The 13,319-nt window shown below is 39.2% G+C and overlaps 1 protein-coding gene across 3 annotated transcripts in view; it reads left to right on the top strand.

Moving 5' to 3' along the window:
• Positions 1 to 5,074, top strand: part of gfra4a (GDNF family receptor alpha 4a) — a 108,985-nt gene extending 103,911 nt beyond the window's left edge. For 2 of the 3 annotated variants that reach the window (XM_053620966.1, XM_053620965.1), the window contains 2 exons: positions 3,708 to 3,883; positions 4,230 to 5,074. In XM_053620966.1, the coding sequence (XP_053476941.1) occupies positions 3,708 to 3,883; positions 4,230 to 4,364 (311 nt within the window). In that variant the 3' untranslated portion in view covers positions 4,365 to 5,074. Of the gene's footprint in view, positions 1 to 3,707; positions 4,120 to 4,229 lie in introns of all 3 variants that reach the window. The other variant, XR_008385561.1, reaches the window with a different exon arrangement.
• Positions 5,075 to 13,319: the final 8,245 nt, after the last annotated feature.

Here is a 13,319-nt window from a genome sequence, read left to right as displayed (position 1 = left end):
CTGCCGTTGAGTCATAGGCAATCACTGAATGAGCCGCATAAAGCTTGCAACCCCTGCTCTAGACTCCTTTCAATCAAGAATTATTTTTACATATTAAGGCAAAGTATTTTAATTATTTATTAGATTTTATGCAAGTACTATCTTTGGCAGTGTTACAAACAGAAGGAGGAGATGTGTGTGAACCCATGTCTATATGAACTTTATTTAAAATTGCTTTTATGAAGCTTACTCCAAACTTCATAATCAGTACAGAAAACTATTGTTGAGGTTAAACTAGTCTGCCCTTGCAGTGACACACAGAAGCAGCGACAAAGCATTTTTCACTTGGAAGCTTTGGCTCACAGTTCAGTGGCGTGAAACAGTGTAGCTTGGCTGCTTGCAGTAGTGCTAACTTTGCTATCTCAGAGGCAATAGTGAGACGTGATCACAGAGTCCAATACCAGCCCTGAGAGTTGCTGCTCTCCAGCTAGTCTCTATTTCTGACATGTCTGCTACTGTATTTTAATTGCTCTGGGTGCACACTTCACATCTCTCCATCTCTCTCTCTCTCTTTCTCTCAGATGCTCTGGCTTGTGAGAGAGTGAATGTGAATTGGTTTGAGTCTAAGCGCTGACTCTGATGTCTCAGTAATTGCATGTAATTTGGCTCCCTGCAGTAAAACTAATGGTGCACAGAGTCAGAGAGTTGCAAAGAGGAGAAAAGCAAAGATCAGCGTAGAAAGCAGCTGAGGTTTTTTTTTTTTTTTTGAGTGAAAATTCACTGAGTCTGAACCTCAGTGCCCAGCTTCCTTAGAGGCATGCAGCTTACAGGAGTACAAGTTAACTGACCATCATCATCAGTGTGACATTATCACTGTGGCCAGTCAATCAAAGTATATCATACATATATACACACACACACACACACACACACACACACACACACACACACACACACACACAGGTGCATGTCAAAACATTTGAATATTGTGGAAACGTTAATTTTTTTCCATAATTTAATTCCAAAAGTGGAACTTTCATATACTCTAGATTCATTACACAAAGTGAAATATTTCAAATCTTTTTTTTTTTTTTGCTTTAATCTTGATGATTACGGCTTACAAGAATCCAGTGTCTCAAAACATTAGAATAAAGAATTTATAATACAGAAATGTCGACCTGAGAAGAGCTCTAATCAGCGAATTAACTCAAAACATCTGCAAAGTTTTCCTGAGCCTTTAATCTCTCAGTCTGATTCAGTACACACAACCACAATCAATTTTCAGATGAAATGCAATGCCTGTAAACTGTTAGTGTCTTAAGGACTGTTCCACAGGTGCATGTGCAGTAATTGTTTATGGTGTTTCTAGTTCTAGCTGCAACCAGATTTCTGAGAAGGCAGGTTGTGAAAAACCCTCGAGTGACTGCAAAAGACCTGCAGCAAGACTTGGTGGCAACAGGCACTGAGGCTTCAGTGAGCACAGTATGGCGCGTACTAAACACAGAAGGTTTCCATGCCAGAAATCCAAGACGTACATCGTTACTGACACAAAAGCACAAGAAAAGACGGCTTTTTCGGGGCGGATATTTTGTTCTGTGGAGTGATGAAACAAAACTGGAACTTTTCATCATGATGGATCAGCGGTATGTCTGGAGGATGAAGAATGAAAAAAGAACACTCTATCCATAGTCAAGCATGGTGGTGGCTTGTGATGCTCAGGGGCTGCTTTGCATTCTCTGGCACTGGACACCTGCAGCGTGTGGAAGGCAAGATGGATTAATTAAAATTAAAAGGCTTGGTTGCAGAAGAAGTCCTGGTAAATTCTACAGGGCCATCACAGTCACCTGACTTGAACCCCATAGAAAATCTCTGGTGGGATTTGAAGAAGGCATTTGCAGCACACAAACCCAAAACTATTACTGAACTGGAGGCCATTGCTCATGAGGAATGGGCTAAGATTCCTCAGGAATGCTGCCAGAAGCTATGTATCTCATTTGCAGCAGGTCATAAAAGCAAAAGGGTGCTCTACTAAATACTAAAGATGCTTGCCATGCAGGTGGTGAATAATTTTGAAACTGGAGAAGTCATTATAAGTTGCATTTTCAGTTCAATTTGGGGAAACCACTTGAAGTATTCATTGTGTTGAACTATTTCAGCTGCTTCTTTTGATTTGTTCTTTGCAAACAGCTGAAAGTTTGTGTCTCTATCCAACTACTTAGATTGAGAACACATCAGGACAGTGTTGTGTTTAGGTAGTTGGCTAACTCAGCTAATGCTGCTAGATAAGAATGTGCCAATTCTGTTAAGTATGCGCACTCTTTTTTTAAAAATGGAGTAAATAATTGTACTGTGAGGCCAATTATATTTTCACCTGTGTGTAAATAGACACTTTAAAACATTAACCTGTTGAAAATAAGTTATGTGCGAGTGATTTATTTCAGTAGAATGAGAAAATATATGAGAGCTCTATTTTACCAGAGCAGCTAAGCACGTCACTTGAATTAAAATCTAGTAATGTTTTATTCACTACTGGCTCATTTCTGCATTTTACACTCAGCTGTCAGGCCACACATGCTGCATTCACTTGCTGAACACGGGAATGTGCAACCATTTAACAAAATAATAGAACCCCAAAAAATGAACCAGTTTCTTAGTAAGTGTGAAATCCCTCTGTGTTGCTGACCTCTCACATGTGCAATGTTGTGCATCAGAGGATTTCGCTGTGCCAGCAATCATTTTCATTTTGTTGGGACAAAATACTCCAGAGTGCTTATTTATTCCAGCCCGGCACTCATTCCACCTCCTGATTCCACTCACAACATTTCCTATTTTATTGAGGAGCTGAGCTCATTTGTGAAATCAGGCAGTGCTGTGAGGAGTAAATATCTATAGAGGCTCATGCCGTCAGTGGATGAACTCCCACGAGTTATGCATTATGCCAGAGTCCTTGTAGTAAGCTCTGTCCACCCAGTAGATATCTTGGCAACATTCCCAGGCAGTCTTCTATCTAGTTGAATGGGGATACCCATATACTATAAACAGACAACATGACCTTTCAAATAGATTTGAAATGGCTGTTGAAATGGCATAAATAATCATTTAAACAAAAATTCTTGTGTCACAGTACGAATCTGAATTCTGCTAATGTCCTTACCATTTATATGGTCTGTCTCTACTCATACTGTCTCTAATTATGATACCTATCTGAAGTGCATGAGAAGGTTGTCTTGGCAAGCTATCACCGAACTGAGTAGTTTACAACTGTGTGCTGTTGCAGCACCAAACAGTGTTAAATGTTATTTCTGCATCAAAATCATCTAAAATATATATTTATTATAGATGAAGTCAGTATGGCACAACTTAGCCAGCACTCTCTGGTGATCACTGACAGAATGGAAAAGCAGTCAATTAGTGGTCACATGACTTTGCAATAAGAAAGGGAGTGTCACCCTTAATTTATTTAGCTGTAGATACAGCTTATAAAGGCAGAACCTATGGACAGGTACCCATCCACACAGGACATTCTGTGCAAGTGATACCACTTTTTCTACTGATTATTGATCTGTGTTCATTATTGATCTGTTGGGAAACAGTGCCTTTGACTGTGTCCTGAGTCTGGTGTTCAGAGAGGGATGACAAGGAAACAAGTTAAACAGAGAGCTAACTGAAGCAAGATAAAATCTAAAGCACTGACCGTGTTTTTTCTCTTCTTACATTCCTCAAAACAGAAAACGCTATCCTTGCCTTTGGCAATGACACTGACTCCAAATCAGCAGCTAACCAGCCAGATGCAGCCAGTCCAAGGACCAATCAACGCCTAGCTACCAGTACCATAACCACTACCACCATCTCAATTAACGTGGAGAGCCAGCAGAACATCTTCCATCCACAAATACCCACCCAGGTAAACAAATCATCCATTACCTAGAGATTATGTGTGCTGCGGTTTCCATCTGTGTATGTGTATGTGTGTGCAGTTGAGGTTTATGTAGGTCAATTCCTGCTGTGCAAGTTCCCCTACTGATGCAAGATACGTGACCAGAGGGTAAAAGAGTGGGCGGGATGATAAATAAAAAGAGGTAGACAAAGAAACTGGAGAAAGAAAACGAGAGGAGACAAGGCAGACAGAACAGACAGAATGTCAGTACAAACAAAAATGACATGAACAGACATTCAAACTCTCATGCATCATGGAGCTAAATGCTCTCCTCCTCCCTCTGTGTTTCTCTGTCCCTTTTTCTCTCACACAGATGAATGAGAAAGACAGACTGTTGAGTGAATCTACCCTCCCATTACCTGATCTGTACGACAGCAGCCCTGGATGCACTGACCTGGCAGTGACAGCTTTTCTCCCCACCATCCTGTTGCTGGCTCTTCAGTTCTAGAACCAAGCTGGCCAATCACAGCTCAGCAGCATGGAGTTGGGTTGGGACAGTGTGTGAGGCTTTTCATCAAACCCCCTCTGGTGAGAAAAAGAGAGAACTATCCAGAAAAAAGACTATGGCCCAAGTTTCCAGCCCACAGTGTGAAGTAGTGATTTATTTTATGAGCACAGTTCTATGACTGATATGCGAAACTGAACTGGAGTAAAGAGTGTGTGTATATATGTGTGTGTGTGTGTGTGTGTGTGTGTATAAAACTTTCTATGAAGGAAAAAAGAAAAAAAGAACACATTTTGAAGTGCAAAAAACTTAAATAACTCTGTGGCTTATCATATAGTCCCTAATCATTATTATGTCAATACATATTTTTTCAGATACAGTGATTTTGGTACACCTGTATTGACTAATCAGGTCAGTTCTGCAGCATGCATAAGGGACAAAGCACACATTGATCAGTGTCTAGCTCGAGAGCTGTAATCATACACTAGTGTTTGTGGTGTTGATGACTCTTCACAGTAAGACAATTTATTCTGATGGAATCGCAGGGATGTTTAAATAATATGATGTACTTTATTTTTGTAATGTGTACAAATTATTCATTTATCATTAGTGATATTCTCTCTTGTTACAGTCATGAGTTTTGTCTTCAGTGATGTCTGCAAATTGCATACCTTTGCTTTAACCTGAGACTTACTGAACTGCCATGTATTTGATCTTTTCCGTGAATTATGAGTGCAAAATCACTTGTCATTTTAAACAAATGCTCTGTAGTCCACACATGGTGGGATAAATCACAAGAGTTTACATTGCACTGCCAGTTTATTCCAAAAAGACCCCCCCCCCCAATCTTCACACAAATGAAACTTTCCAACAAACTATATGTCATGTGACTAGAAACAGTTTTGAGTTAAGCATTGGGTGGAATCAGCAAAATGCATGACCAAGCTGGCTATGATTGGTGTTGCTAAATGTGACTGAAAAGCACCTTACAAGTGGATCTAGTCATGGCCTTCTCACACATAATTGATTTATAGAGAATTGTGTGAAATGCCAAAGAAATGATTGGAGATCCTGTGGACATGGTATAGATCAAAGGAGTATGATGAGAATCGTGCAAGCAAACAGACATGCCACAGTCACAAATCAGCATTGGTGTGTGATCTCGAAATCCTCCACTTACCAGCTACTACAATCGAAGACCAGCAGCAAAGGGTAAGGCGGCGCATATCAAATTTGAACTCTGAATCTGAACACGTCAAAATTAGAACTCTGAGGACTTTTCCCCCCCCCCCCATGTCAAATGAATCCAGGATCCTTTTGCATCATGATGCATTGATGGAGGATCAGCTTGCAAACAACATGATTCCACTGAGTTTCCTGTTCCAGTTTGACTAATACTACAGGCAGGAGCTGGCAGTGTGATGATGTGGTGAACATTTTCTGTAATGTGACATTAATATACACTGAATACCACCTGAACAGCACAGCGTACCTGAACAACATTGCTGAGCAACTCCACCCCTTTATAGTTGGTTACAGTGTACCCACACTCAGAGGGATACTTCCTGTAGGATAATGTATCATATAACACAGCTCATGTTGTTACTGAATGGCTCGAGGAAAATGAGAGCAAATTATTGTTATTGCTTCAGTAGCCTACACAATCCCCAGACCTCAACAGAAAGACTGAGGTGCCACACACTACTAGGTACTTAATAATCTGGCAACACAGAGCAAGCTGTACAAAAAAAAAAAAACAAAAAAAAAAACATGCTTGTTTTTAAAGATGGTCCACAAGAATTAGTCACGGTCACAACGAACATATATTAGATGACAGCATCACGTCTCTAAGCTTTTGGATGTCATTATCCACTTTCACACGATGGCAAAACATAAGCACTTAAAACACTTGGCTGCATGGACTCCTGGAGCCAGTGCCTGTGGTTGTGAAAATCAAAAGACCAACAGCAGTCAATGACACAAAGCACAGATTTAAAAAATAAAAATAAAATAAATAAATAAATAAATAAACAAACCTTCTGTGTATTTGATATTCAGGAACCATATTTCTTTCTTTCTTTCTTTGCTTGCTGCAAAATCTATTGACCTGTCAGCTTCTTGGGACACAAAAAAGGACATGGTGTTGACAAGTGGACAGGGTTTGTTTAATATGATTGTAATTTCTTGAAAAATAAAGCTGCCATATGAAGATGTACAAACTGCATCAAGAGTGTTTTCAAAGTAGAATTCAGCATGCACTGTGAGAATAACAAAACAGAAGAAGAAAAAGAGATAACACCTCATGCAGCATATTTGCATATAGCTTCTTGTCTGCAGCCGGGCTGAGTGTGTCTCCAGGCTATGGGTCAGCAAACAATGCTGTGCTCCAGCTCTGTTCAGCTACAAACAACAGCCGAACACACACAGTACACACTGCTACACTGCTCTGAAGTAAACATGACATTATATCTAATTATTTCCTTAAGCACCTGCTTATTTTCTGAGTTTGTTTAATGCAGTCCTTCTTGTCTTACGTGGTCTGTGTGTCCATATTCCAAACCCTCAGCAGCTGATAATCATGTTTCCTGCCTTGTATTCAGAAGGCAACAATCTTTGTAGGAAGCATGATAGAGCATCATTTGCACACTTCAAAGATAAAAGCTTCCACTCTCCATTAGCAGGACAAGACTGATATGTTATTTTGACCAAATTTCAAGGAAGCACTGCATATATTCTTTGGGATGAAGGTGAGTCCATAATTCTGTCCAGCAGTCACTCCTTTCAAATTTGAAAAACATCAGACAGAATAGCCTTTGTGACTGAAAAAAAGAAAGACTTTGGCTATACTGCCAGCTTTATAGCTGAGCTGATGTAACCTGACAGCAAGTGTGAAATTAAAAACTTCCTGTTGTCTCAGGGACAGACAGAAAAGCTGGCAATGAAGCGAGAAATGTAATCAGTAACAATGACTGCCCTATTTTGAGTATCCAGTGCCTGAATAACAAGACACAAATCACAAATCTTTAAATAAAGCACAATGAGCACACAGCTGTGATTGCATGGAGGAACCTGGGGGAGAAAAAAAAGCCTTAACAGCAAACCTACGTCAATATGGAAGCTCTTTCATATTTCAGTTAAGCAAACTCAGCTTTTTATTTTTTACACTGAAAAGCATAGTCTCATAGACCACCTCCAACAATGGAACAGAACTGAAGTATAAAATGAATTCTGCCAGATTATATTATTCAGTTGAACGTCAGTTAGCTATCGTATTAACATTAACATCAGTCTGCTTAAAGACTTAAAAATGGAAATTCTTAATTCAACATTCAAATCATAGCTTATTCACACACACACACACACACACACATACACAATTCCTACTCAAGACTTTCACTGTTATCAGTCAAAACAAACAAGGTTACAATACAAACAAATACAAACACCTTACAATACGGTTCCTTAATTAATGCTTAAGTACTTACTAACTTAGCAGTAAGTAATTAAGTAGTCCTTCAATTATTACAAATCACTATTGTCATGGAAATTAGACAACACTCGCAGACTCGTCCTCTGAAGGTAAAAAGGTTTATTACAAAAAGATTGTTAATACAGGATAGAATAAAGCAGGAGAGAATAATGAGAGCGCTCTGAAGCGCTTGTACTGAACCACTACTATATATATGAAACACAGAGCATGACATAATTCCGTGTACCGATAAGAAGCAGTTTGAGGCAGTTCGAATAGGCTTTGTTTTAGGGGTCTCTAGAAGATGTGCAGACGAACCTTGAACAGAAGAACATGTTTGTGTCTCTGTATAGCAGATAAACATTCTGTACTGATCTCATGGACATGTGGCTCCGCCTTCCTGCTGCGCTGAGGACGTTGCTCCACCTATCTGCTCCGCTAAGGACGTCGCTTGCACCACGGAGGACATTGCTCCCCCGCATGCTGTAAGAGAAATACCAGAAAGAAGGGGACTAGAGACTACATTTCCTATCCTGCACTGTGGCCTACAAACATGCCCGCCATGGACCACGATTCCCAGAACGCTCTCACCTTCATTCTAATCACACACACCTGCATGTAATGCACAGCACAATTACAGCCACAGTATATAAGGACTTCTCAAAACACACTCTTGGCAGAGTATATGCTCAGTTACTTTGTACTGGTGTTACCAAGCCTTGATTCTCTCGTGTTTGTCTTTCACTGTTTTGAACCCTATTTCTGCCCTTTATTCTGTTTTGTTCCTTGCCTGGTTTAGCCTGATTGTCTATCACCTGACCATTGCCTGTTCTTTGTTCATGAGTCTGATTTGCCCTTTGGATTGTTCTGCCTGGATTATTTAATAAACACCGTTTTTAGCACAAATACCTGCATTTGCATCCGTCTATATCTTCACCACCTGACAATTAACATTTTGCCCTGAATGGAAACAACAAATTCCTGTGCATAATTCACATCAGTGAACTGTGCCCGAACAACCTCTATAGAAAAAGAAAAAACAAAACAAAACAAAAAAAAACAGCATTTAAAATCCAAAATGTTTGAAGCACCCAATTTTCATTATATTGCACTTTTACAGTGGTTACACTAAGAGCTGAAAGCACACTACTGCCATTAAAAAAATGAAATTCTTTAAAATTTCTGAGCTATCATGGTGTGAACATTGTCACTTATTATTTTCTAATAATTTTGTATCTGGGACAGCTTTAGTTGCTAGAGGCCATTAAAATCTCTCTCCGGGAGAATTTTTAGGATAGTTATGAAAAAAAAAGAGGTTCATTTCATTCCCTGCTCAGAAAGTGTAAATATATGTATATACAGTAGCTTCCTAGCTGAAGTTAGTTCAACTAATTTTAGCTAGGAACAAGTAAGCATATGTTCCGTGCAGATGGAGTTATGAAATTATTTAAAATGTTCCCAGTAGGTACCTTTGCTGGCTGAGTAATAAGGCACAATATGTCCCTTTTCCTTCAATCCCAAAATAGTCACTTAGTGCAGTATTTAGTGTCAGACACTTAAGTTCAATCAATATTTAAACTGGAAGCTCTCAAGTCGAGTTACTCATGTGTTTAAGTTGATTTTTCAGGCTATCCATTTAGATTAATAAAATTGCCCATGTGGAATAAATGCCTCTGAGGTTGCCAGATTTTTCTAGAGTAGAAGTGTCCTGAAAATGCTTTTTTCTATTTTCAACTGCAAAGAAAAAGAAAAACTAATATGATGATGTACAGTATGAATGAGAACACAGCAAGCATTGGAGAAGAAAAAAAAACAACCATCGAATAGGAATCAATTATTGCCAATATTTTTTGCAACATGAATAGTCTTAGTTGTAATTATTATATCAGTCATCACATTAATTTAACAATATGGCATCTACCCTCATTATTCAGCAGCAAAATAGCACTTGATCGAGCACATCCTATTGTTTTGCACAATGAACTAGAAGTTCAGAAGTACGGCAGAAAGTGTGATTTAGGTATGGAAGAAAAACGCTATATCTACTGGTGAGAGCTGCAGCAAGTGACTGGACAGGCGATGAAATTTGTATAGTGTACACGAACAGTTAATTGGAGTCATGAAATCGAATAATTTGCGTGAAATAATTGGCATGTATGCTATTTTAATCATAATTTTTATTTGCTATTGATATTTGTTGAATTCATTAAAAAAATATATGTTTTTTATGTGTTGTTAATTCAGTTTCCATACTTACATAAAATACAAGCTGACCAGGCACTCATCTGCTATGGTTACACTTTAAGTACTCACTTTAAGTAAGTGTTATTCATCACTTTAATTCATATGCAATCATCAGGAAAAGCAATGTCACTGATTAAAGAGCTGTATCCACCGATCTCCTCTTCGCAAAAGGAAAAAGATTTCCGTGAACTTCACAGGGACAATGCTATTAATTAATTGTGTCATGTGTATTGTATGTACTTAACATTACACACTCTAGGAATATCTATAATGGCATTCCATTGTTTTTAATGTATTTACAGACCAAATGGTCACAAAATGAAAGCTTTGAAACTGAAACTTGTTTTCGACAAACTCCACCTCATGTGCGGCAACTACTGCACAACTGTCTGAATAGTGTGCAAGTCTGTAGTCACGTGCAATTTTCTCACTATTAACTCAACTCTGAATTACTTGCTCAGAACATTTTTCTATCAACAAGGATATTATATTATTACACACACACACACACATCTCTTTTTCAAATTCAGATTTAAATTGTGCTACATTTTTGTCCAATTATATTGCTGCAGAGCTTTCAGACCTGGGTGAACAGAGACATGTGCATTTGTCTGACAGCTTCGTCTGTACATCACACCTTTACAACGCTGAATCTAATTGGAGCCAACTCTTCCGCAGAGGAGGCACATCGAAGTGAATGGCAGGAAGCCCAACAAACTGCTAATGAGACACACAAAATAAGCTGCATTTCTCTCAGGAATTTAGAGCAACAGTGACACAAACATGTCTGCAGAGGTCATGGGTAATTTGTCATAATATGGTAGAATTACATCGACTTGTTATGACAATCCCCACATCCCAGGTGTTGATGGCAGGTAACGTTAGAACACAGTGTGAAGTGATGTCAAATTCAGTTATTGCAAGCATAAATTTTTCACTGAAGCATAAGGCATAACATTTTTACAATGAAGTTTCACAAAAAGTTCGGCATTGCTAAAGCACAAGTTCACAAAGTAACAGTAAATTAACGTTTGTTTAAATGTTAACATGGTAAACTTTCCTTGACTGACATTTAAAAATACATGACTAATAATAAATTAACAAAAATAAAATTACAATGATAAAAAAAAGTGATAATTAACTAGACTCTGGTGTTCAGGTGTAAATACTAGAATTTCCTTTTCAGCCCCTGGTCTCTGTACATTTGTGGTGAGCAGAAAAGCACCTCAGAATGCACATGCTGAATGCACACATGGAACCGTGAGGTGGATGAGCTACAACAGCAGAAGACCACATCAGGTTCCAGTTCTGTCAGCCATGAACAGAAAGCTGAGGCTGCAGTGGGCACAGGCTCACCAAAACTGAACAATGGAAGACTGGAAAAACGTAGTCTGGTCTGATGAATCTTGATTTCTACTGAACACTCAGATCGTAGGGTCAGAATTTGGCACCAACAGCATGAATCCAGGGACCCAACCTGCCTTGTGTCAATAGTCCAGGCTGGTGGAGGTGGTATAATGGTGTGGGGAATGTTTTTCTTGGCACACTTTGGAGCCGATAATACCAATCACTCATCGCTTGAATGTCATAGCTTAATTGAGTATTGTTGCTGACCGTATTGGTGGATTATTGGTGTATCCCTTCATAGCCACAATTTACCCACCTTCTAATGGCTACTTCCAACATGATAAATGCACCATGTCACAAAGCAAAAGACACCTCAAGCCAGTTGTTAATGAGTCCAGGTTCTTCATTGGCCTTCACAGTCACTGGATCTGAATCCAATCTAGTAGAAGACCTTTGGGATGTGGTCGAATAGGAGATTTTCAGCATGAAAGTGTATAGACACACAAACACATACACACAATATATATTACATTTATTTGTTATTTATTTATTGTTTGGCTACATTACCCAATATCAAATTTAGTCAGTAAACAGAATCTTAAAGTGTTAATGGTGTAATAATTCTTGTATCTTCCTGATGGGTCTGTTGAGAGGGATTGCACTACATTGGAAAGGAAACTACAGTGCATTATCTGAATGTTTCAAGTGCAAAACATACCTTCATTGATTTTGGGTGATTTCAAAAATGTAGAAGTGGGAAAAATCTTGGTCAATTCTTTAGTTCAGAAAACCTTCTTCTGTGAAACAGGAACCTCCTTGTACAGAGGCTAAAATAGGAATAATGAGAAGTGTCTGAAATTGAAACCTATCCACAATAAAGCATACTTTCCTCCTGGATTAGCATACCACTCAAGGTAAGATCATTTTCACACCATCACCCACACAAGTTGCAGTGAACAGTTCATCTAGATTTCCTGAGGTAAAGCTTCAGTATTTTTGTATCACTCTTAAGGTGGCTCATCAAACATTTTGCAGCCAAACATTCAAGCTCAGTGTATAACCCATACAGTAGCTCTGGCGCAAATGGAAGTTTCTAAAACAGGCAATGTATACATTTTTACCTTGAAGGAAATACACATTTTTTGGTCCCCTGGTACATATTCTGTTGACTATTAGTAACTATTAAATACCACAGTAGCTTGTCGATATGCTCAGTATGCTATCTATCTATCTATACATACAAAAACACACACACGATCAGCCATAACATTAAAAGCACCTGCGTAATATTGTGCAGATCTCCCTTGTGCTGCCAAAACATCTCTGACCGTCAAAGCATGGACTCCACAAGACCTCTGAAGGTGTGCTGTGGTATCTGGAACCAAGATGTTAGCAACAGAAGTCCTATAAGTTGTGAGGTGGGGCCCTCCATGCATTGGACTTGGTTGTCCAATACATCCCACAGATGCTCAATCGGATTGAGATCTGGGGAATTTGGAGGCGAGTGAACACATTGAACTCTTTGTTCCTCAAACCATTCCTGTACAATTTTTGCAGTGTGGCAGGGCGCATTATGCTGCTGAAAGAGATCCCTGCCATTAGGGAATACTATTTCCATGAAGGGGTGTACTTGGTCTGCAACAATGATTAGTTACGTGTCAAAGTAACAACCACATGAACATCCACAGCTCTCCTGTGGGATTGGACAAGACATACTAGCCTTCACTCCCCACACACATGAGTGAGCCTTGGGTGCCCATGACTCGGTCACTGGTTTGCTGGCTGTACTTTTTTGGTAGGTAGTAACCACTGCATACAAGGAACATCCCACAAGACCTGGCATTTTGGAGATGCTCTGACTCAGTTCTCTAGCCATCTCAATTTGGCCCTTGTCAAAG

This window comes from Ictalurus furcatus, chromosome 3 (assembly GCF_023375685.1).
Source record: "Ictalurus furcatus strain D&B chromosome 3, Billie_1.0, whole genome shotgun sequence".
NCBI classification, from domain to species: Eukaryota; Metazoa; Chordata; class Actinopteri; order Siluriformes; family Ictaluridae; genus Ictalurus; species Ictalurus furcatus.
This window is presented reverse-complemented; position numbering and strand designations above follow the sequence as displayed.